Source organism: Pseudorca crassidens, chromosome 4 (genome assembly GCF_039906515.1).
Source record: "Pseudorca crassidens isolate mPseCra1 chromosome 4, mPseCra1.hap1, whole genome shotgun sequence".
In the NCBI taxonomy this organism is placed as follows: Eukaryota; Metazoa; Chordata; class Mammalia; order Artiodactyla; family Delphinidae; genus Pseudorca; species Pseudorca crassidens.
In genome coordinates, this window is record NC_090299.1 from 124,414,753 (window position 1) to 124,439,868 (window position 25,116).

The following is a 25,116-nucleotide window of genomic DNA, read 5'->3' on the forward strand; positions in this document are numbered from 1 at the left end:
TACTCCAGTCACAATACAGTACCACTTCTGGTCCCAAAGAGAATACTGGTTTTCAAATATGGATCTCCAGTATTCAAACTGGATTTGGAATCCCATGATTCACAACACGCTTTCAAGGATATCATACAGCAGTGGTTCCGAACCCTGGCTCCATGTCAGAATCACCTGGGGAGCTTTTCAAACTTACCCATGCTCACATCCCACCTGGATCCAGGTAAATCAGACTCTCCAGGGGTGGGGCCAGGCTTCCTTTGTTGATTCCGATGTGCACCAAGGTGAGAACCACTATCACAAAGGATGCCTACACTGCACAGGTGATAAAGAAGTATTTAAGATATTGTATTTCAGCTGCTGGAGTAACAAAAATAAAAAAAAGAAAGAAAGAAGCCTGGTTTTCACGGAACAGTAGTCTGTAAATATAAAGATGACCAATCATATTCTTTCCAAAGAAAACTCAGGCCTAGAAGGTAATGAGCATTTCGGATCTCAGGGCAAAGTCAGTGATGAGATCCCGCCCTGTGTTGCCCACTCAGTCATCCAGTTACCCTGCTTGACAGACACCATCTTCTGCCACCGATCACATGAGATAAGTATTTTGCAGACCTTGAGAAAAGATTTAAATCTCTATTGAAGGAAACAAAAGAATAATTTGGAAGCTTCCCAAAACTTCATTTATCCAACTGGGTAGAAGAATACTGTGCATTATTGAAAAAGGTAATTGCCCAAATGAGTACTAGTGGATTTCCCAGGAATAACAGCAGGATTTGACCAATTCCCAACTGTTACAGGAAGACCCATTACAGAAGAGTTACTGTTCTGAATTAATGAGTAAAAGGATCCAAGCCCTGGTTGCAAAAATAGGTTGATATACTACCCAATTCCTTACCTTCCTTTCATCATTAAAAGAGCCTGGTCATGAACATGCCATGTTGTGAGCACGGTGAGGTACAAAGGGACCCTACCATCATTCTGGGCTTCCACCCTCACTCTCATGATACGAACAAAGGGTTCCATGTGAGAATCTGCAGATTAATTAAGTAAAAAATAGCTCCTTTCTTCTTTTTAAAACAGGGCCACCAAAAAATTAAACCCAAGAGCCTCTTCTTAGATCCACTAGATGGTGCAAGCTCTCCTTTTGGAACAGACTTACCAGGAGGACAAACTCAAGCAGGACATTAAAAATTTACTATGGGCGCACCCAAGCAGCCCCTGCACTGCACAGTAGGCTGCATGGGAAGGGTACTTGCTGTCTGAGAATCTTTCTATTTTGCAACTAAAAAAAGCATAAGGAGGGGCTTCCCTGGTGATGCAGTGGTTAAGAATCCGCCTGCCAATGCAGGGGACACGGGTTCGAGCCCTGGTCCAGGAAGATCCCACATGCCACGGAGCAACTAAGCCCACGTGTCACAACTACTGAGCCTGCGCTCTAGAGCCTGCGAGGCACAACTACTGAGCCCAAGTGCCACAACTACTGAAGCCCACGTGCCTAGAGCCCATGCTCCACAACAAGAGAAGCCCACGCACCACAACGAAGAGTAGTGCCCGCTCGCCGCAACTAGAGAAAGCCCGTGTGCAGCAATGAAGACCCAACACAGCCAAAAATAAATTAATTAATTAATTTTAAAAAATTATTTTTAAAAAAAAGCATAAGGAGAATTTTTCTAAATTCTGCATTAGGAGCTCAGGATTTAACTTAACGCCATGGAAAGACTCACTGGAACTAAGATTTACTTCGAAGGGAGTAATGGGAAGAGATGATACCAAAGCCTCAAGACGTGGAGATCTCGGTTGAGTCCAAGCTCGGCCGTTAAGCAGATCTGTGAGCCTGAGCAAGTCACCTAACCTCTCCAGTCCTCAATGTTGGTATCTGAAAAACGAGGAGCTGGGACTAGACCAACTCTGGAATTAGGTCTAGCGCTAAAATTCGATGAGTGTGCATAGCGCTTTACGTTTTTATCTCCAATCCAATCTCTGCATTTTAGATGTGGCAAGAACTTTAAACACAAAGGATATGTTTCATGAAATCCATCCAATCTGAAATTTGTGTAAATTAGATATTAATTCACTTACTGAAAAACTGAGATGTTATTAATTCCTTTACTGAAAAATATCTATTAGATGAGTGCCTACTGGGTGCCAAGCATCGGGCCACCACTGTCAGGGAATAAGGACATGGACACAGATGAGAAACACACACACCCCGGTCCACACATAGCTCCCCAATGAAACTGAAATCCAGTGGACTTTAAAGTTCTAAACTTCAAGTTCTAGGAAAAACTGCACAGCTAAATCTACTAGTTCTGTTAAAGCATTTAACACAAATATAAATATCACACATCCTACCCAGATATTTTGATGTCTTGATAACTAACCATGGCAACCATATACTGTCAAATATTTTAAACTTGATATCTCATAGGCAACTAAAGCCAAAAACAATACGGAAAAGTTCGCCCACTTCGTATAATTTCATTATACGAAGATGTGGAGAGCACGTTTCAGACATGAATCTTAGAGCCATCACTGATTCTTCAATATATTTTTTGTTCATTTTCCTTCTGCTTCTTTCTGTAAAATATCTATGTCTTCCTTTACATTTTCCCAGCAATATCTGTCTCAAATCTGGTCATTTCCCTTCTGGACCTCCACAACAAATAAGCATTGTCTCTCTTTCAGCAAAAGTCACCTCTAGCCAATCCTCAACGCCCCTTCCCTCAAGTTCCTCACTTGTCTTCCACTCCACGCCGCCTGCCGTCAGCGAAACACCAGTTCATCAAACTGACGCGACCACGACAGCTCTAAACCATCCCATCTCTCTTCAGCTTTCTCCTCACTCCCTCATATTTGCTCCACACACACCCCCGCCGCACCTGCTCACCACATCCATGTTCACACATTCACTCTTATTCAGAAAACAGTACAATACCTATTATGCACAACGCAGTGTGCTAGGTATGCTGCCACAATACTTGCTCAATGAAGAGATGAATAAATACACATGTATGGTCTCTACGCTCATGGCATCTACCTCCTGAGAGCACAGGTAAGACATTAAACCCATAATGATCGTACGAGGGGATCTTGAAGTGCCACGTGAGTGATACCAGCCAAACTCTAAGAAGTGAGGAGTGATTGCCTACTTCTGGCTTGATCACGAAGACTTCCAGAAGGTGGCATATGGTCAGGATCCTGGAGGAGGAGAAGGATTGGGGTAAGTATAGTCTCAGGAGAAAGGCCGCTCAAGTAGAGGGAAGCATAAGCACAGGCTTTTAACTAGAAGGCTAATTCGCACTCAGTGTATAGCAAATGGCCCAGGGGAGCTGGAGAAGAGGGTCTATGGAGAGAGCACGAGGAAGACACTGGGAATGGCCTGGGGAAGATTCAGAGTCGGGCTCTACCAAGTCTACGTCCAAGTTATTTCTCCAGTACCTTGATGTCTACAGTTCTCTGCCCATTTCCTCCTGGCAATGTGCCAAATGCCATGTCAATACAGATAATAATAATAGTAGTATTACAGTATAGTATTACAGATCAATGAAAGCACTGCTGGGTCATCTAAAATTATGATTTTCCAACAAGTACATAGTAAATACAGAAATCGTTACAATAGAGTTAACGCATACATAGCACTCTGTGCCAGGCATCATTTTAATGCCATTCAATCCTCACAAATCCTATAAGGTAGGCACTATTATTATCACCCCCATTTTACAAATGGAAATGAGGAAAATGGCTCAGAGAGGTTAAAGGTTCTGCCCAAGGGCACACAGCCAGCAAGTGGCAGAGCTGAGGTATCGACCCTGGCGGCCTGACTCTCAAATCCACATCGTATTAAACCCTTTGCAAAGACCTTATTCACTGGATACCACTACATCTAGGTTTGTGTCAATGAATGAATAAATCTGCCCTCCTCTTTGCTCTCTATTTTCAGTCTGTTTACTCAGGCGAGTATTGTTTGGTTTTTGTTTTTATTTGTTTTGGCACAGCATTAGATACGGCAGTGTAGAGACAAGGATGCCCCCAAGACACCATGAAGCTGTCAACACCAAGGTGATGACATCATGAATCCTATGGCCGGTTAGTTCACTATTTGTTCTGTGAACACGCAAAATGGAGGGAAATATTTAGATTTTCATTCATATAACAATATGCCCAGGCCCTGGCTGCACACACACCACGTGCCTTACCTGGAACCTCCATGTCTACAAAATATCCAAAGATACAGCGTTTAAAGCGGGCTGGAAACTTAGTGCAAGATCTTAGATATTAATTACAAGATTTTGTTTAGGATAAAAAAAAAAAAGAGGTGAATGTTCCAATAGCTTCTATTATAATCTACTGCCACATTCTCAGATGCTTTCCACAATAAATACTAGACATATCATCTTGTTCCACAGTTGGTCCACAAGTGATAGCTCTGGGATAAACAATGGACTCTCTTAGGCTTTTCTATATATTGATAAAGAGAAAAGAATACTTGTGTATGGATTTAAATATCTGTACATGTCATCTTTCCACTTAACATACAGTATGAGAAGTGAAAAAGTAATAATGGTTACAGTCAACCCGAGAAAATCTGCCCATCTCCTCTTTATTGTGTAACCTCCAGTTACAACCTCCTTTTCCCTTCTGCCCACAGCACCAAAGCACCTGGTAAGACCAGGTCGGCAGTGGAAAGGCGATGCCCTGTAATATTCTGGGATACACATGACATCAGTGAGTGGCCAGTATTCCCACTGCCAAGCTGACAGCATTTCCATTTGAAAGGACTTTTTATGGTATTGACATCACTGTTTGCATATCTTAACAGCATCACACAGGAGTGCGGAGCTGATTTCAGGGTGATGAGTCGTAGCACTTGCCCAGCATCCTGAACAATGAGAGGTACTTCCCTCAATCAAACACTATGCACACATCAGGGGCAGAAACACATTCCTAGAACCCAACAATCTTCTTTCACTACTCAACCTTTACATATTATGACTACTAAGTCTTTAAATTATACAAACTATTTTCACATCTGCCTTGCTGGCTAAAACAGCTCCAGACCGGGCAGAGCAGAACCTCATCCCCATTTTAACACCTTGCTCACTTGGAAGAGGCTTCACGGCTTCCCAGACTGTTGTTATCTACCTTCTTGTCTGATGTTCCCCACAGTCTTGGGAAGCTGACAGGGTGGGATTACTACACATGAAAAAACTAAATCCTTAAGTGAGTTAAGATCCTTGCAATCACACATAAAACTAGAACCCGGGCTTCCCTGGTGGCGCAGTGGTTGAGAGTCCGCCTGCTGATGCAGGGGACACGGGTTCGTGCCCCGGTCCGGGAAGATCCCACATGCCGCAGAGCAGCTGGGCCCGTAAGCCATGGCCGCTGAGCCTGCGCATCCGGAGCCTGTGCTCCGCAACGGGAGAGGCCACAACAGTGAGAGGCCCAAGTACCGCAAAAAAAAAAAAAAAAAAACTAGAACCCATGTCTTCCAAATCCTACTTCAATAAAAAAGCATAAACAGCCAAAGGGCCAGCAGAAGGTCACAGATCGGTGTGATCACCCGAGTGTGGCCCTTGGAGCACCTGGGTGTTGGCTAAAGTGTGAACTCCTGGGCCTCAGCCTCACCCATGAAATCCAAACACCCAGCCCTCGGGAGTTTACATGTAAGAAGTTCCCAGGGAACTGTTTTCGCACATTTACGTTTGAGAACCTCTGACACTGAGAATTAGAACAAAGTGGGAAATAACTCTATGAACAACTGAATTGACATCACATTCTGAGGGAAATAAGGGCAGAGTAAATCCAAAGTCATGCTGTCTATGAAATAATGTAAAAATCTGCTAAGGAACAATAAGCATATTATCTAAAATCAAAACACGATAGTACTAAAGATGGTAAAAAAAAAAACAAACCACAAATCACCGTCCAGGAACATACAGTGCCATGGGAGGGATGTCTCATTTAGAGACCCAGCTGGTTAAGTTAATAGGTAATATGTATTTAGTACTGAGTGCCAGAGACAATAAGCTCGCTCAATGCGGCATCTCGTTTATTCCTCACAGGAACCCAATAAGGTAGGTGTTATTACCCGCAGGTGACACATATACACAGATGATGGCACTTGCCACAAGGCACTGCTAGTTAAATAGCCAAGAGCCAGAATTCCAACTAAGGTCAATCTCAAAAGCCATTTCTCGCAACGTTAAGCTAGATTGCTTCCCCGAATTGTATTAACCAAATATAATGCATTAATAGAAGGTATTAGATTGCACATACTTTCAGTTTTCAATTAATAAATCAAGTATTTCCAAGTCAAAGCCTCTGATAACTGTCACTGAAATCTTCTATGTCTGTTTAATAGCTGGGTCTCGTTGGAAATAGCAATTATTAATTTAGGCTGTCTCAACCTGGCCCGCTTAATATGATTTTTTTCAATCCAAGTTTAACAGTGTCACATAGCTGCAGGCCCACGACAGGACTGGGCCTTTTAATTATCTCATTCGACTGCCCTTACTGATGGACGACAGCGATAGTCACATCTGGCCCCTCTGTTTCCACAGAACTCTCCTGTGGAGTCCAGGGTAACAGGAGACAGAATGATTGCTTGGGCTCTGTCCCCGCCATCCCAGATCCTCAGTCACCCCTGGATCCCCAGCATCGGACAGGAACCACAACGCTATATATGAGCTTGAGGTGGCACCAGGTGCCCCAAGCCTTCCTGCTGAGCTCACACATCACAGCGCATGGCTGCCCCCGCTGCCAGCTGGCCCTGGAGGGACCCTTCCGTGCCCTGGAGCCCGCTGGAGCCGCCTCAGAGGCTGTGAGGCCACGGCAGCAGCTTCCAAGAGGAATAACCTCATTTCACCAGGACACGCTTGAGAGCCCTTCCCCTCACACAGACCAGCATCTGTGGACCCAGGTGGGCACATAGCTATGCTTTCAGCACAGTGGAGAAGAGAATCATTCCAAGTAACTCGTTTACTCCAGGCACGGTGAGAAACAAAGTTCCATATGAACAAGGACAGTTCAACATCACTGCAGGAAGAAGATAAGGAGCTAGCAGAAAAAAGAGCAGGACAGCATTTGGGAGCCTTCAGTCATTGCAGAGGTTGGGTCAATAATGTAGAGAATGCATTTTAAAAAGCAAATTGTTGGGCTTCCCTGGTGGCACAGTGGTTGAGAGTCCGCCTGCCGATGCAGGGGATGCGGGTTCGTGCCCCGGTCCGGGAGGATCCCACATGCCGTGGAGCGGCTGGGCCCGTGAGCCACGGCCGCTGAGCCTGCGCGTCCGGAGCCTGTGCTCCACAACGGGCGAGCCCACAGCAGTGAGAGGCCCACGTACCGGAAAAAAAAAAAAAAAAAAGCAAATTGTTGAAATGCATAAATAGAGATAGGAAAGGGAGAGACCAAAATATGATCCCTCTACAGTTTTCAGTACGGTTCACCCCAGAGCTGGAGTCTAGTGTAGAGCTCCATGACTCAACGGAAAACTATAAAAGATTTAGCAAAGAACCACCAGATTTGAAAGATAAAATCTCAAATTTCCAGGGCCAAGATGGCATCCTAATTTCCTCCTTCTTCCAATTTCCCACTGAAAGGGGAATGACCTGATCGAAGAAATTTTATAGCATTATTGGAAACCAGACATAAAACGTCACGGTATTTGTCTTCTGGAGGTGACATAGATGATAGCAGAGTGATGAAGGGCACCAACCTGCTAGGCATCCAAAAATGCAACAGGAAGTCTGCCAGAAGAGCAAGGAGGGGACTTGTCTCTACGCTCTTGCCACCCCGAGCCCCCCCACCATCTCCCAGACAAGAGATGCGTGGAGAAGGACGGATATAAGTGACAGTTAAGTGACAGGCTGCTCCGTCCACTCCTCGCTGGAGACTGAAACACCGGCAGAAGGGACCAGTGTAAACCTCCTCTACACTCAGCACCCAATTATAGCTCATTAACACTCATTAACGGTGATAATTTGAAGACGGCACGCAATTGCTCTTAAAATCTTCAGTCACTAGTTTCACTGGGCATGAAAGTCAAAAACATCCCTGGCTAGTGGGAGCCCCACTGGGCTCTAAAGGGGTCCCCGCCCACTGCACCCACAGACACACAAAGAGCAAGTGGGAGACTCACAGGTGTGGCTGCTCCCAGCCTCTCAAAATTTCCATCTTTTCTTCTCTAGTCCCCAAAAAACTTCCATCCATCAGCCTAAGTCAATAAGCCATGAATTATTGAGCTCACAAGATACAGATCATGAATATGTATGTGTGTGTTTGGAAGATGAGATTCTAAAACAAATGGGCCACATATATACAATGGAATATTAGCCATAAAAAGAAACGAAATTGAGTTATTTGTAATGAGGTGGATGGACCTAGAGTCTGTCATACAGAGTGAAGTAAGTCAGAAAGAGAAAAACAAATACCATATGCTAACATATATATGGAATCTAAGAAAAAAAAATGTCATGAAGAACCTAGGAGTAAGACGGGAATAAAGACACAGACCTACTAGAGAATGGACTTGAGGATATGGGGAGGGGGAAGGAAAAAAAAAAAGAAAATAAAAATAAAAAAATATAAAACAAATGGGCTCCACAGTGGCTTATAAGAAGCCAGCACACATGCATGCCTTTAAGGAAATGGCTGAAACTAGTCTACCCGTATATATTGTTCAAACATGGTTTTAGCACACAAGAGATGGTGGAAAAATCAGTGTTTCTGGTGGGTTTTTTGCTTGTTTTTCCAAGTGCATGTGTATGGAATAATTTGCTGAATGAAACACTGCTGGCTGCTCTCCGCAAAATCCAAAGGTACGGGCTTTCTTTGAGGTCATGGGTATTGCACCTAGCGCCTGTGAGCTGCCATCGGAAAAGAATGGTGTGTCATTAATTTTCCTTCCATCCATCCTTTATTTCAGCACGCTCCCCTCAAGGTCTCCACCTCCAACCACCACAGAGAGCCCCAAACTTCTGCCCTAATTCCCTCACAGTTTCCAGATAAAGGAGCCAAAATAACCCACAAAACAGAACATCCTAGTTTACAAGAAACTTGACAGAAATAATATGACAGAGCCCAGCATGCTCTGTATGCAACTCCGCCCCCTCTTGTAACCTTGCTGGGGCCAGGGCAGCACTGAAGCCATCTTTGGCTCCTACTGCCAAACATCCACCGGTCTCCCGCCAGCCCAGGGCCCCTAATCAACAGTCTGGACAAAGATTCCTCTAAGCTGGTGACAAAGCCAATCAGCCTGCTCCACTTCTGGGCTTGTCTGTGGCTCCTCAGCCTGACCACTACGTTCAAAAAAAAAAAAAGAAAGGGGGGTGGGGGGCGGCATCTCTCTCTACCTGGAGACCTTCTTCTACTATTATCATCCTCCTCAAACATTTATTGATCACCTAAAATGTCCAGGACACCATGCTACCCCCTATTGCCAGGATCAGCAAACTTTTTCTGTAAAGGGTCAGAAAGGAAATATTTTAGATTTCACAATTTACATACAGTCTCTGTCATATACTCCTTTAAAAAAAATCTTGGAAAAGCGTAAAAAAATTCTTTTTAAAAATTGTGGTAAAGTACACATAATATAAAATTTGCCATTCTAACCTTTTTAAAGTGTATGGTTCAGTGGTATTAAGCACATTCATATTGTTGTGAAACCAACACCACCATCCACCTCCAGAACTCTTTCCGTCTAACGAAGCTGAAACTCTCTACCCATTAGACAACTCCCCATTCTCCCCTCCTCCAGCCCCTGGCAACCACCATTCTAATCTGTGTCTATGAATTTAAGTGTTCTAGATACCTCATGGAAGTGGAATCATACAGTATTCGTCTTTTATGACTGGCTTATTTCACTTAGCATAATGTCCTCAAGGTTCATCCATGATGTAGCATGTACCAGAATCTCCTTCCTTTTTAAAGCTGAATAATATTCCATTGTATGTATATACCATGTTTTTGTCTAATCATTCATCTGTAGATAGATGTAAAAACCATTCTTAACATTCAGGATATAGAATAACAGGCCACAGGCCCGACCTGGCCCACAGGTCGTAGTTGCCAAACCCTGCTATAGAGGCACAAAAAACATACAACACAAACCAGAGGTTCTGAAATTTTCTCAGTCTCTGGCACCTTCAGTATATCAGTAATTTTTCACAGCACCCCTAAGCCAAAAGAAATACCCAACCATCCCATCTATTATGGATTTAAGTCCAAACAACTTACTATGTGGTTAGGTCCTAACAACTTAACTCCTGTTGGGCACTCGAACCTCAGAATCAGACTGGACACTGCCAACCTCCCACCCTGTTCCACGTGGATTTTCATGGGATACTTGCTTTTAAGCACAGCACCCAACAAAAACTCGGTTTTGCAGAAAGTATGCCCATATTGAAAGGAATGTATATTTAATGCAGAAACTGGCTTATTTCAAGTTAGTTAATTCACGTGGTGTCCAACAGGTGTCACTGTATTTCCCTCATAAATGTAGGCACTTTTCACTGAGTTCTCCCACCAAGAAGCCCAGGGTTCCTTGGCACACTGTTTGGGAAATGCAGATAGAGACTATTCCAGGGGTTTCAGATAGAGGTGGGGAAACAGAGTCAAATGCCAAGAATATGCTGAACAAGAGACAGTAGCAAATGCTCAGTTTCCAATGACCACCGACAGACACTGAGCTACAGATTCTAGACAAGAGACAGCCTAAAGCCCCAAAGTCAGGGACAGCTGCAGGCAGGAGTGGGATTTAGGCTACCCATTGAAGAGACAGTAAGACCCGACAGGAGAAGAACAAGCGAAGGGAACAGACTAAGTACAGGAGAGGCCCCGACATAAGAACGAGGCGGGTAGGAGGGGGGGCCCTGGAGCAGCGTGCACACTGAGGAGACCTAGGACATGAGCCACTCAAGGTTTCAGAGGAAGGTGGTGCATTTAAAGATGTGTTTAGAAAACTTAATCCAGTAGCTATGGGTGCAACAACCTGAAGAAAGAAGTCGTAGCAATGAGACCCATGTCAAGGTGTGGTCGAGGTATGTACAGAGGGTGACCTACATGGACACTGTTGGGAGAAGAAACAAAAAGGATCAGACTAAAGAAGCTTATGGGAAAAGGCTGGCCTTGTAGCAGCGGGGAGCATGAGAAGAGATTCAAGAATAATCAAGGTTTCTAGACCAGGTAACTAGGGGAAATGATGTCATTCACACAAAGGAATTGTGCAGAGGCTGCGCTCAGGTGGCCCGGAAAGAGAATATGAGTGTTGCTTTTGATATTCTACGTCTGAGGGCATGGCAGGTAACTCAGGCAAAGGGATCCAGCTGGTGGCTAATCAGCAGAGCCCAAGCCCTGGGCACACCCACATGTAGGGCAGGAAAGGAGAGAGGTCAGACAGACTCTGAAGGAGAACAGCAGAGTCTGGAGGGTGGAGGTCAGAGGGAAAGCAGGCAACTCTGGTCCAGGAGTCAGAAGCCTCAGGTTTGTAAATAAAGCGATTCTTTAAAATCCCAATATTTTAAACAAATGTTTAAAGTGCATTTAATGACGTGGCGAGAGGAACGCTGGCGGTGGTACCCGGGGAGCAGCAGTCTGCTCTCTCAGATCGGAGGATCTGATGCTTGGTGATCGGGACCACCTCTTCTCCTTGGAACCTTTACTCCCTGCATCCCTACTTTCTCCAGCCCCTTCCCCTCAACCCTTCACTTCTCTTGAAAGTCCTTCCTTTCTGATTTTTCAGTTCCCCACCATGCTTCCCAAAATGCCAGTGCACCCGCCGACCTAACTTTGTCCCCACCGGACTGTCCCTGAGCGCCTCACCATAGGAAGCCCCCTGCACTGAAACTCCTTGCTATGGACGTAAGAGTTCACCTGCCCTGGGAGTCAGGGTAGGGCCTTTGCCCAGCCCCCATCCTCCTGGGCCTCCCCTGCACAGCCACACTCCGGGTGTAGTGTATCCAAACACAGCGTCCGAGCCTTGGGTCCTGCCAGCGCTCTGTCCCCAGATGTCCTTCCCCAGATGCTCACCTTCATGGGTCAGCACCCAGTCACTCTCCCTCATCACCTACTCCGTGTCACAGCGCACCCCTTACCCACCCGCCCCTGCTGCTTTCTCTGTCACGGCACTTATCTTAGTCCATTTTGTTTGGAGTTTGTGGTTGGCCTGTCCGTCTCCTGGGTCCCAGATCACAAGCTCCACGGAGATGAGAGGGGTTTTCAGTCACCTCCATCTCCCCACAGGGTCTGATCACATGTTTTGCACCCAGCGCACACTCACCAAGTGGTCTTTGAACACACGATATTACCCTCTGCCTGCATATGAGATGGCAGACTCTGTCCTGGAGTGAGTACCATAATACCTTTGCGTGTGACAGTATACTGCTTTCAGAATGCTCTCATGGAATGGACTTGAGGACACAGGGAGGGGGAAGGGTAAACTGGGACGAAGTGAGAGAGTGGCATGGACATATATACACTACCAAATGTAAAACAGATAGCTAGTGGGAAGCAGCCGCATAGCACAGGGAGATCAGCTCAGTGCTTTGTCATCACCTAGAGGAGTGGGATAGGGAGGGTGGAAGGGAGGGAGATGCAAGAGGGAAGAGATATGGGGATATATGTATACATATGGCTGATTCACTTTGTTATACAGCAGAAACTAACACAATATTGTAAAGCAATTATACTCCAATAAAGATGTTAAAAAAAAAAGAATGCTCTCATGTTTGAGGCATGAGGAGTGTTACTATCTCCACCGTGCAGCAGAGGAAAATGAGACTCAGAGAGGTTAAAAGCTTTGCACAAGGTCACACAGCAGTAAATACAAGAGCCGGGATTAGAACCCAGATCTTCTGCCTCATGGTCTAGAACTCTTCCACCACACACCCTGCCTCTGTGTGAATCCGTGTCATGATAAGCTTGACTTGGTGATGGTTACCTGTGCTTGAGATATTGCTCTGCTGTTTATTCATGTCTCGTATGTTGTTGGCATATCTGCCTGTCACACTAAAGTCTAACTATGTTTTAGGTTCCAGAGAATAAGGATCAATATACAGTCTTAGGCAGTAACTCTAAATTGTACTTTCTTATGTGTTACTAGAAAATTTTAAGCCGCAATTTACTTAAGCACTAAACCCAAACACGCTCTTACAGTTGCCATCTCTCACTGCTGATGAACACTCTACAATGCTGAAGCGAGTACAGACATGTGCTGATGGCTTCCACTTGCCCATGCATACCCACTCTTCATCTTTTCCACCCTGCTCTGAGCCCCAATTCACCTGTATGCACCAATTTTCTCCATGATTCCCTTGCCACCTGGATTCCATCTGGTTCACCCAGTGGAGTCCAGCAGGAGATCGGAGGCAGGAAGGAGAGTGAAGTTTGGCTATTTATTCCCTGACTCCCTCCCAGATTGGCTGTGACCCACGTCTGAGGTTCCTGGTTCTTATCAGGGGGGTCTCTGCATATAGCTCTCGGACCCTTTACACACAAATTCGGTCTCAGGGTGGTGACTGTGGTAAACCTGCCCAGAATATGGCCACAAATTCTTTGACATTCCTATCATCAAGAAGTGGGGTCTATGTCCTCTCCCCTTGAAAGTGGGTGGGCTCTGCGACTACCAGGAACAATAATACATGGCAGAAGTGACACTGTTTCAGTGCGCAGACTGGCAGCTTCTACCTAGGGATGCTAAGGCAGAACTGTTCTGGGAGACGCAGGCCTCCTCTGAAGGCCTTTCTCACACTGCACAGAAGTCTCAGACACTCTGGGCAACCTCTCCCCCCTCCCTTCACCCGGGGTCAGGCTTGCATTGCAGTCTGACAGCTCCCCCAGCCTTCCCCACCTTGCTTCCTATTTTCTCTCTCACAAGCACTTCCCCTAATAAAATCCTTGCACATTTAATCCTACCTCGGCATCCTCTCCTCTGAGGACCCAGACTAATACAACCATCCCAATAAATATTCAGCCTTGAAAATTGAGCTTTGATGTTAAACATATAAAGACAGTAGAACTAGCTTTTGCTGAATAAGGGCGGTCCCATGAATCTAAGGTCATAAATAACCAGTCTTATATTGGGTTCGCCGAAAAGTTCATTTGGGTTTTTCCATAACATCTTACAGGAAAACCCGAAATGAACTTTTTTTCCAACCCAATGCAATACGATGTCTGTATGTATGGCTGGATCTAATTCCTAAATGATCTATATTAACACGGTATCATTTTCTTTAATAAGACTTTTACAAAGTATGGTTTTCACCTATCTCCAGAAATGTATCCTTCCCCAGATGTCCAAAGTAGGTTCTCAATCCCTTGTCCAAAACCTGGAGACCATGTGCATTTTGGAATTCAAAACTTTTCAGGAAGTAATATGTACATCTGCCATAGTTGACATAACAAACCCAGCAGGTCTGGCGCAAAACTCTACAATCAAATACATTAATACAGCAAGTCCCCTACATATGAACAAGTTCTGTTCCGAGAGCACATTCATAAGTCCAATTTGTCCGTAAGTCCAACAAAGTTAGCCTAGGTACCCAACTAACACAATCAGCTAATTAGTACTGTACTATAATAGGTTTATAATACTTCTCACACGAATAATACATAAAAAACAAACACAAAAAATAAAACATTTTTAATTTTACAGTACAGTACCTTGAAAAGTATGCCAGACACGTGAGCCAACTTATGTGATTGGACACGCGAACGCACATTTGCATCTTTGAAAATTCGCAACTTGCAGGTTCGTATGTAGGGGACTTACTGTACTATGTCCTCCACAAAACATACAAATATTAAAACAAGTGGTATAAAAATAAATTGCCTAGAGACAGTGCAGGTATGGGTTTGCCACCAAAGGAGTTCAGCAAAGGTTAGACTGCACTGCCATATGAATTATTAAAAACATTCAGTTTTCAGAGCTTTTTGAATGTCTGAGTGTGAATAAGGGATTGCGGGCCTATATAGACACGCTAAACTATGCAGCCCTTTAAAAAAAACAAACAAACCAGATACTCCTTTGCACCAACACAGAATAAACGGCCATCCCCCAGCGCGGGATGAAGACGGCACCGAGCAGGACCTGTGTGGAGGCAGGGTGACGTTATGCGACTCCAGAGAGGGGAGAAGAAAGGTGGAGACGATCTTCACTTGTCAAAGCCCCACACCCATCTTTTACTGCCCTCAACCCTTTGTTACGACTTCATCTCTGGTTAAGAAATTCTGTGGAAATATTGTTTATGAGTATTGACTGTGATGTGGGAAAATTTTTAAACCTGAATTTATCTATACTATTTATGACACACTCCTGCAAACTGCCTCCATTGATTGCAGGCAACTAAAATGTTAGACGTAAATTGGGAGCTGAGATAGTCCACAAAGGAAATTTATGTAGGGTATTAAATAAGCCTCAAGGCAAGGGACACTGAATATGAGAAATGTGGACCGGAGCCGCTCCAGTAGCCCTGAGACTTCCGGGTGTCCCTTCCCGGGTCAAAGGCGAGGACACACAGTGTGTCTGCTCCCCCTGGGAGCTCCTCAGAAACACCCAGCCCTGCACTTCCCTCCTCCGCCCTGAGCCCCTGTCGTGCCGCTCACAAGAGGCTCTTCTCTTCGTCAGCCACGTAGGGAGCTGAGAGTCAGCGGAGAGGCCGTTCACCTTCCTCCTCTGCCCTGCTTCGTCCTAAACCTCCTCATTCTAAGTGATAAAAACACAAACAATGGAAGATGAAAAGCAGGGAGCGAAATAAATTAGGAAGGAAATATTCTCCCTAGTCGCTAAATAGCCCTGGGAGAAATGGTCTGCAATGGGTAAAAGTTAAGGAATATTATTAGGGATGGGAAATTCAAATCTAGCTTAGTATTAGTATTTTATATATTCAGTGTTGACTGTTTTTTCCCCCAATAAGCATGTATTAACAACTTCATGATTTTTCAATCTCATATGTTAATTATGGGCATAACTGAGAACAATGTTAGTTAACACATGTAGGTGCTGTTATTTTTCTCTAGGAACCACTGTCTGGGAATGTACTGAGTGCCAACACTCCGCCCAGCACTTTAACAAACATCATTCCATACCTGTGCTGTTTATTCAACCCCCAGGTCTAAGGGACTGTGCTCAGCACTGGAGATTCCCCAGGCGACAAGACGGGTGTGCGGCTTACCCTCAAGAAGCAGGCAGAGCACTGTGGAGACATTACACAAGGTCCTGCACATTGAATGAGTTAATTCCACTAGTGGCGAGTGCTACGAAGGAGAAGTACTCAGAGACCAGTCAGAGCCTCCTAACAGCTCTCTGAGGTGGATCTCATCCTCGATTGTAGATAAAGAGTTATCATTAATATTTGTAACATTAAGGTATGCTAATTATAATAACATAAAATGTCCTGGACAAATAATAATTACAATGATCACTATTATAATACTGACTTGGGAAATAATTTTATATCAGCTGGTCAATGAGAAAAAGGATGGGAATAAATGAGGAAGAAAGTCTGAATGCGCGAGAGAGTATGTGGATAATTACTGTCAAAGAATTTCCAGGGCACCATTCTATTCCCCCATAAAGGAAAATTCCTCCATGCAGGGGCTTAGAGACCTTCAGACACCCTCCCCTCCTCCAGAACAGCAAGGTACTAACAGAAGGACAAGGTAGAAACAAATACAAGGTTTGTATTTTCCAGAGATGTGTCCCATATTTCCCAAGACAAATTTAATTTCAAAGACTTGGTTCCTTGGTTCCCATAAACCAGTGAAATAACCTGGAATCACAACCAAGATTACCTCCTGAACCCAGAAGTAACACAAAAATCCTAGTCAGACCAAGTACCCTGTTTGTTTGGCAAAATATTGCTACTGTGCTCAAAAGGCACTAAATGATAAGAGGTGAACATCTTCCACCAAGACCTGCTGCTCTAAACGAGAACTCCCATCATCACCACAGCCAGGCTTCCAAGTTGTCATGATCAGGTGTTCTTAGCTTCTATAAAACGTGAGCCCATGGAAGTGGAACGTCCAGATATACAAAGGTGGGCATTCCATCAGAAGGCACGTGATACGTTGTTCCTTGCTTCTCTCCCTGCCAGGGCTGTCAATGCCAATAACTTGACAAGGAGCCTCTGAACTAAGTACTGTATATGTGTCTTTACTTAGTGAAAAAAGAAAACTCCTTAAAATTAGAATGCTAGGTCCACGATGTCTCCTGATAGCTCACAATAGAAAAGATATCAGTCGATTTATTCCATGAAATGAGAGCGTCATAAGGAATTCAGAGTGATGCTAATGAGACAGCCAACCTTTGATGGGACCTTCACTTGGCTTCGCTTTAATTTTTGCTGTCACAAAGCTGTTATAATAAAAAACTACGTTCTGTTAAGTAGATGGCAGCTCCAGGGCACTTGTGCCACCAGCGCCCCTCTCCATGTCCACAGGAAGCCTCACACTCTCTATGACAGACCTCTTAAGCTCAGAGGACAGCTTCACAGAGAGTTCCAAGTAGCCACTACCTATGAACTCAAGTAGATCCAAGAGCCAGTCCAGTTGCCAATGCTTGTTTAGACTCCCTTACTGGACATTCACAATGTCCTGTTCTATGACATCAAATGGATCCCATCAGACTTAAGCTGTTGCCGGCATTAAGACCTGTAATTGATACTGGTAAGGAATATGGATGGAATGAGAAGGAAAATAAGGCTAAAGTCGCCATCAAGTCAATTACACTGTGTTCACCTTCCTCAGTTTCCATCAGCTGTACTAGAAACAGGTAGAAGATTACATCAGCCAATCACTGACCTTATGGAGAGCTGGAGCCAAGACTGGTACCAAGAATCCATTGTAAATATAATTGACGAGCTGATTACGAATCAAGGGGTGAGCCACCTAAGAGAGAAACGGCAGTCATGAAAAAGGTAAGGAGCGCAATCTTTAGGTCTTCTTAAAATCAACCATTTCTGTGTACATCCTGAATTCAAGAAGGAAATCCAAATTTTGGCCATTTATTCCACGGTTAAAGAAAAACGCAGACTTCAAACCAACATGTAATTTTTCCAGATGGTTTATCCCATTATAAACAGCCTGGACTTTCGAATTTTAAAACGGGTAATTTTAAGTTTCTATCTGAAAAAACAATAATAAATAGACTGATTATGTATAGGGACTCATAAATTAAAGTCGACAAACTGGAAAGTATAATTTTTGCTCCATAACTTCCTCTATGTCCTATCTCAACCTGTGACTAATTAAAAAAATAATAAGAACTGTCAAAATAGACAATTAAAAACATTCATTTTGGTAGCAGAAAAAAAATTCTCATTTTGAAAATGCATTTTCTGATAATCATTTATATTGAGGAAGAAAGCATTTAGAAAATTTTTTCATAAAAAAGATACTGTTCAAAAGCAGAAAACATTATCAGAGGTACAACACTTCCTATATTTAATTTTCAAAATATATTTAGCATGGATAAGCCTTACTAATATCTTTTATAATTACAACCATCCCTGGGTGTCTGTAGGGAACTGGTTCCTGGATGCCCACCCCTACCAGGATACCGAAGTCGGCAGATGTTTAAGTCCCTTATATAAAGTGGCACAGTATTTGCATATAATCTACACACGTCTTCCCATATACTGTAAATCATCTCTAAATTACTGTATAATACGTAATACAATATACATAGTTGTAAATACAATGTAAACGCTGTGTAAATAGTTGCTGGTACACAGCAAATTCAAGTTTTGCGCCCTTTGGAACTTTCTGGATTTTTTTCGAAATATTTTCAGATCCTCTGTTGGTTGAATCCACAGCTGTGGAACCTGCAGATACAGGGGTCAACTGTAATCTCTTCACTTATACCCCCAAACAAAAAATCTTAAAAGTATATGGCTCCAATCTCAAAATATGATACAAAATGTATCATTTCTCTGTTCTTAACCATGCCCGTTAGCTTTCTCCTTCTCTAAAAAAATAAAAATAGCATCAAACAATAAAGTAAAAAGCAATTTCTAGGGAAGTGAGGCTAGATCTTTAAATTACTGACAATCTCTCTCTCTGTGTACATTTGGGGAGAAACTAATAGTTCCATCTTTTTTATTTCCACATTCTTCTGCAAGAAAATATTGACAGACTGTAATGTTAAAGGAAAAAATAACTTAAGATGCAATCCATTTATCTCATACATAAATAAAATTTCCTTTGCCTTAGCAATAAAAATGAGATGGGAACTAAAGTAATTTACTTGCATTTTCTTCCAGAAGCCATTTCTTTATTTGGTAGATAAACAGATTATAACTAACATTTTTCACCTTACAATCACCATAAAGAAAATTTGATTTCTTAATAAATCCAAGATTAAGGTAATATTTGTGCTATATAGAAATAAAACATTTTTTGATGAAAACCTACTACACCCTTGTGTATTTATAAAATCTGGTTTTTTTTTACTGAAAACAGTAACAAGAAATCTGAAGGTAAAAATCTAATCAAAAAGCCAATATACTAGAGTTCAGTGGTTGTTTGTTCCCCGAAGCAGGCCAATTTCAAACCAAATTTAATTTGTGTTGCTAAGAAGATGCTTAACTTCTTCTAAATTCAATTGGAATAACAATATTCTTTATGCAGTAAGCACCATTAAGCAAAATAAAGTGTTTTCCTTTGTAGACTCCCAAGAAGACCTTGAAGTGAAAGTGGTATAATTTGGAGTACTTAGAAGCCTAAAAATATCTATTTACTGAGTCAGGCAGTGAACTTATTTTTGATAGTTAAGTGGATAATCAAAACAGAATTAACACTTTTTATAACGAAGGTAAAGAAAATCTACTCTTTTTTTCTCAATTGAAACTACCCAGAAACCTCTAAACTAACACTTTTACTCATTCGAGAACATTCAGTAGGCTTAAAGTAAAGCATCAGTATTCCATAAACGTTTATTGAAATAAGAAAAGGAATGTTTATCAACTGATCCTTCACAATGCTTGTATCCTGAATGGACCACGACAGAGGGTTCCTTGCCTGCTCCCACCTGAATGACGGCGTTGCAGAACTCAAGGGAGTTCATGAACTGGACCAGAGGAGGGAGCAGGACCCAGTCGTCCTTCAGAAGGCAGTGCCATTCCTCGTCTTTCTCTTCCAGCTTGGCAGGCAGGGAAGAGTACAGACCACTGAGCCCGGTCGCAAGCACCTGTGTTCAGAAATAAAAACGTAATAAACACTTTCCCCAGGTTCTTAACCTGCAACAAACAGCTCCCAGGTGATGCCACTGCCACTGGTCCAGACTGTACTTTAGGTGGCGAGGTATTCCAGCATCAGAGGCTGTCAGCTAGGAAGGATTCCACAGCTGGAGGCGGGAGGGAAGGACAACTCCAGCAGAGGGAACAGAAGCACCAGAGGTCTTCGGCTAATATCTACGCGATTCTACAGGTTGTTTATCTCCTACGTGCCAGGCCTATGCTGGGCAGTGGTAGGGGGAGTGAGGGAGACACATGCAAGGTGAAGAAAACATGGTTCCGGCACCCAAGGTATGCAGGAGAGGAGCGAACTCATAAACAGTGCGTTCTATTACACGACGCTGAGTGCACACACAGAGATGACCCACACCCCCCGTTCCACGGGGACACACCCTGGACTGAGGCGGCCCGGGACAGAAGATCTCACACGGGCAGCATGAGTAGCTTTATGAGAAAGATTCCTGCAGGCATGTTAAAGCTCATGACTGACACGTGCGTGCTTCCAGTTTAGAGAGTGCTTTCATCTCATCTCCACAAATTATAGCAAGAAGAAAGAACTGGGGGTCACAGGTCAGTTAGATGGGATGACGAAACTTCAAACAGAGGTAAAATGGGTCTACACGGAAGCATCGGCAGTGGGAAAAAGAGGAGTAAAGAAAGGGGAGGATCACATGTAAGGTGGACATGAGGGTGAGCTAACTATCATACCTACCTATCCAGTATTAATCCAAAGCTCACAAGGTTTACTTTCTTCCCCTGCTCGGTTTCTAAATGACACTGACAGTGTTTGGGCTCAGTTAGTGACGGTGAGTGAGAACTCCAAACTGTCACTTTATCCAGGTTGGTCATTAAGAAAATGCAGGTGCATCAATTGAGACAGAAATATAGAAAAGGAACACACATGTCGACTGCCTAGTAGTTTTATCTTGTGGAGAAGAGGACCAAGGAAAACAATGAATTTCACAGTACGGGGAAGTGATGCTAGCCAAACAGCACCTTAGGGCTCCTGATCCGGTAGATGTGCAAAGGATGGACAGGAAGTGCCCAGAAAGAAACACAGAAGTGATTTATAAAAGGGGTTGCTCTAGGGTAAACCCTGAGGTTATAAGGAACTCAAATGGGATAGAAACATTCAAGAAAACATTCCATTCTGAATTAGGCCCAGAAAAGAAACAGCAAAGTATTCACTGATCTCACAGTCTCATAAGAGATGAACAGGCAATTATAACAGTGTAATAAATGCTCAAACTACATAATAGAAAATATGTCACCGTGGATATACAAACCCAGACTTGGAGTGTTGGGAGCAGGAAATGTTCTCAGAAGAAGTGATGTCGGGCTCCCCTGGTGGCGCAGTGGTTAAGAATCCGCCTGCCAATGCGGGGAACACGGGTTCAAGCCCTGGTCCGGGAAGATCCCACATGCTGCGGAGCAACTAAGCCCGCGCACCACAATTACTAAAGCCCGTGCACCTAGAGCCCATGCTCTGCAACAAGAGAAGCCACCGCAATGAGAAGCCCACGCACCACCACGAAGAGGAGTCCCCGCTCGCCGCAACTAGAGAAAGCCCACGCCCAGCAACGAAGACCCAATGCAGCCAAAAATAAATTAATTAAATAAATAATTTTTTTTAAAAAAGAAGTGATGTCTAAGCTGCTGAAGAATGAATAAGAGTTAGCCAGAAAAAGAATGTTGGAAAGAAGAATATTCCAAGCAAAGGATGTACAAAAGCTCAAAGGAGCAAGAAAACATGGCACCTTCTGGAACTAAGAGAAGTGCAGTATTACTGGAGCATATAGTTAGAGATGGGAGGAGCCTGGCGGGTACGCTGGAGCCAGATCCTGCAGGGTTCTGTAGGACAGAATACAGAGCTAGAGCCCAGTGGAGAGTCCAGCAGACAGTGTGTGGGTCTGATGCCTACGAGAGGCATCTGGACTAGAGATGGAGCCCTGGAGCTGTCCACATGGCAATGAGACCCCAAGCTATACAGACCAGAGAGAGAAGGGAAGGGAGGTTTAGACCATGAGCTATAACAAAATAATCCATAGTGCCTGGTGTCAGACACAGAAAGTCAAAAGGAGGTATAAGGACCTCCCTGGCAGTCCAGTGGTTAAGACTTCTTCCAGTGCAGGGGGTGCGGGTTCGATCCCTGGTCGGGGAGCTAGGATCCCACACGCCTCGGGGCCAAGAAAACCAAACCATAAAACAGAAGCAATATTGTAACAAACTCAATAAAGACTTTAAAAATGGTCCACATCAAAAATACTCCTTAGGGACTTCCCTGGTGGCACAGTGGTTAAGAATCCGCCAGCCAGTGCGGGGGACACGGGTTTGAGCCCTGGTCCGGGAAGGTCCCACATGCTGTGGAGCAACTAAACCCGTGTGCCACAACTACTGAGCCTGCACTCTAGAGCCCATGAGCCACAACTACTGGGCCCGAGTGCCACAGCTACTGAGGCCCGTGTGCCTAGAGCCCGAGCTCCACACAAGAGAAGCCACCGCAATGAGAAGCCTGCGCACCACAATGAAGAGTAGCCCCTGCTCTCTGCAGCTAGAGAAAGCCCGCACCCAGCAACGAAGACCCAACACAGCCAAAAATAAAATATAAATACATTTAATTTGAAAAAAGGAGGTGTGGATCCCGGCGTGCCGATCTTGGAAATATTACCTACAAACTGTTGCCTCTCCTCCCCCGTCTTGATCCTAGAGCACCCTCTGGAGCTCCCTGTGTAGCAACTGTCCTCCGTGCATTTATTAATTTATCAGCCCTCTTCTCCATCTCACCTGGCCTGACGTGTTCATTCTCGCCCACACGGCAGATGTGGGTGACTTGCCCAGTCAGACGCTAGCAGTACTTCCCCTGAGTAACACATCCGTCAACAACAGAGGATGGGCCTGAGGATTGGTCACCTGGAGGTCTCAGTGCAGAGAAACCAGACGCCGCCAGGGGGCAAATGGGGGAGGGGCGGGATGGGGGAGGGGTGGGGATAGGGGCTATGAGCCCACAGTGGAGTGTGAGGGCAGCGAGAGAAAGACACGAACCGTCTCAACAGTGGAGAAACAGAAAGGTTACATACATTTCTCTGTTCTATTTCCTAGTGACCTAGATTTACTCGTTCATTCATTCACTCACTCATCTAAAAAAAAAAAATCAGTGAGCACCGTCAGGCCAGGTACTATGTTAAGTACGGGACATACGATAGTAGACAAGATAATGCACGTATCTCTTTCAAAATCAGGGCATCTGTGGTCCCAGAGGAGAATGTCCCCGATTTAAAAGCATTTAGCTCCTTGTCAGCAAACCCAAACAAATCACTTAATTTCCAGTTTTGAATGTGACCCCAAGTGAGCTGTTTGTTATAAATTAGAAACTGCTGGCAAGAGAGAACAGAGACCAGAAGTTCTCCTTGAAGGGAAATCTAATCTTGATGCCACATTTTAAAATCGATTACATTTGCTAACTCATGCTAAATTAACCACAGAACAAAGGCTTTAATTCTGCATACTCCCGATTCCTTAACCACTTTGAGGCTTTGAAAAAGAATTCATAAAGACAGCTTAATTTGTCTGACTAAGAAGCTGGGAATAACTATTCAGTCTATCAGTATAATTACAGCAACATTGATTTTCAAATTACATACATCAGTGGCGGTAATTAAAAAGAACACATACCTAATATTCACTTGTTTTTAAAAGAGTGTTCTGAAAAGGGCATGGCTGAGATGCGAACACGGCCCGCCTGTGCGGGAGGACAGTGCGGTGTGCCCGCTGGACACGCACTCCTGCCATGTGCTCGCCCCTGGAAGCAGAGCCAGAGAATGTTTCTGCAATGGTCTCCAGCGTAACGAAGAAACACAGAAGAAAACAGTCTGCACGATAAAGAGGACTACACGGGCTTAAGAGCAAGATTCCAAATCTTTACTGCTAAATATTTATCCTTTCCAAGACTTTGCTCAGAGTTCAGATTCCTTCATCCAATACACATATAATTCTAGAAGACCAACGACAGGCCAGGCACCGTGTCAGGCCGGTGCTGGGGAAAGAGCATTGAGCGAGTCAGACTGGGTGAGAGGGAGAAGACCACCAATCAACCAATAAATGCAAGAAAGGCAATTACTCCAGGAAGAGATGCAGGTGGTGCTGTGGGAACAGGAAGAGGGGAAGGGAGGGGCAGCAACAGGTCTGCAGGTAATTCTTCCAAGAGTTTGATGGCACAATCTATTTCCTTTCAAGTTTAATTTTTACCTTAAAAATGTAAGAATATATAGACATTCAACAGCGAATTTTTTTAAAATGCTCATCCACTCTTTTAGCCTTTTACTGATCCTGACCACAAAAAAAGTAACTGTAAAACACTGTATTTATTCCCAACAGATTAAGTATTAATTTTTTCTTTTTTTAAGCCGCGCCGTGAGGCATGTGGGTCTTATTTCCCCAACCAGGGATCGAACCCATGCCCCCCTGCGTTGGGGGTGTGGAATCTTAACCACTGGACCGCCAGGGAAGTCCCATAACCCAGTATTTTTAATTTATCTTTTCTCAAGAGTCTTAAAAAAACAAATCACCATATAAAACCACAAGGATGACAGACAATTTAAAAAAGCAAACCACTTCCCAGACGGCAGTATAGCATGGTAATTGTTGAGACCATGGATTTCAGTATCAGACTAACGTGGTTTTGAACCTGTCTCTGCCATTCACGGGCAGAAAGTTCCTGAAAGTTCAGTTTCTTCACTGAGCTGCTGCAAGGATTGAAGGAAATCGTGCACATAAATAGGAAGGCACGATGGTTTACACACAGCAATGCTCCCGACGGAGGGAAGAGAGATGATGTGCACAGAGCAGTGAGCAATCTGGAAAGGTCCGTCCCCCTTTAACTTTAAACGTCTAATAGTACCCA

At 44.0% G+C, this 25,116-nt stretch overlaps 1 protein-coding gene across 16 annotated transcripts in view; it reads right to left on the bottom strand.

Annotated features, from left to right (window-relative positions):
- Positions 1-25,116, bottom strand: part of FHIP1A (FHF complex subunit HOOK interacting protein 1A) — a 275,556-nt gene that overhangs the window by 65,057 nt on the left and 185,383 nt on the right. For 12 of the 16 annotated variants that reach the window (XM_067736672.1, XM_067736669.1, XM_067736673.1 and 9 more), the window contains 2 exons: positions 20,012-20,170; positions 17,785-17,871 (listed from right to left, as the gene is read on the bottom strand). The exons of 1 other annotated variant lie outside the window; for it this stretch is intronic. In XM_067736672.1, coding sequence (XP_067592773.1) covers positions 17,785-17,871; positions 20,012-20,170 — 246 coding nt within the window. The remainder of the gene's footprint in view (positions 1-17,784; positions 17,872-20,011; positions 20,171-25,116) is intronic. 3 more of the 16 variants (XM_067736678.1, XM_067736671.1, XM_067736680.1) reach the window with 1 other exon arrangement.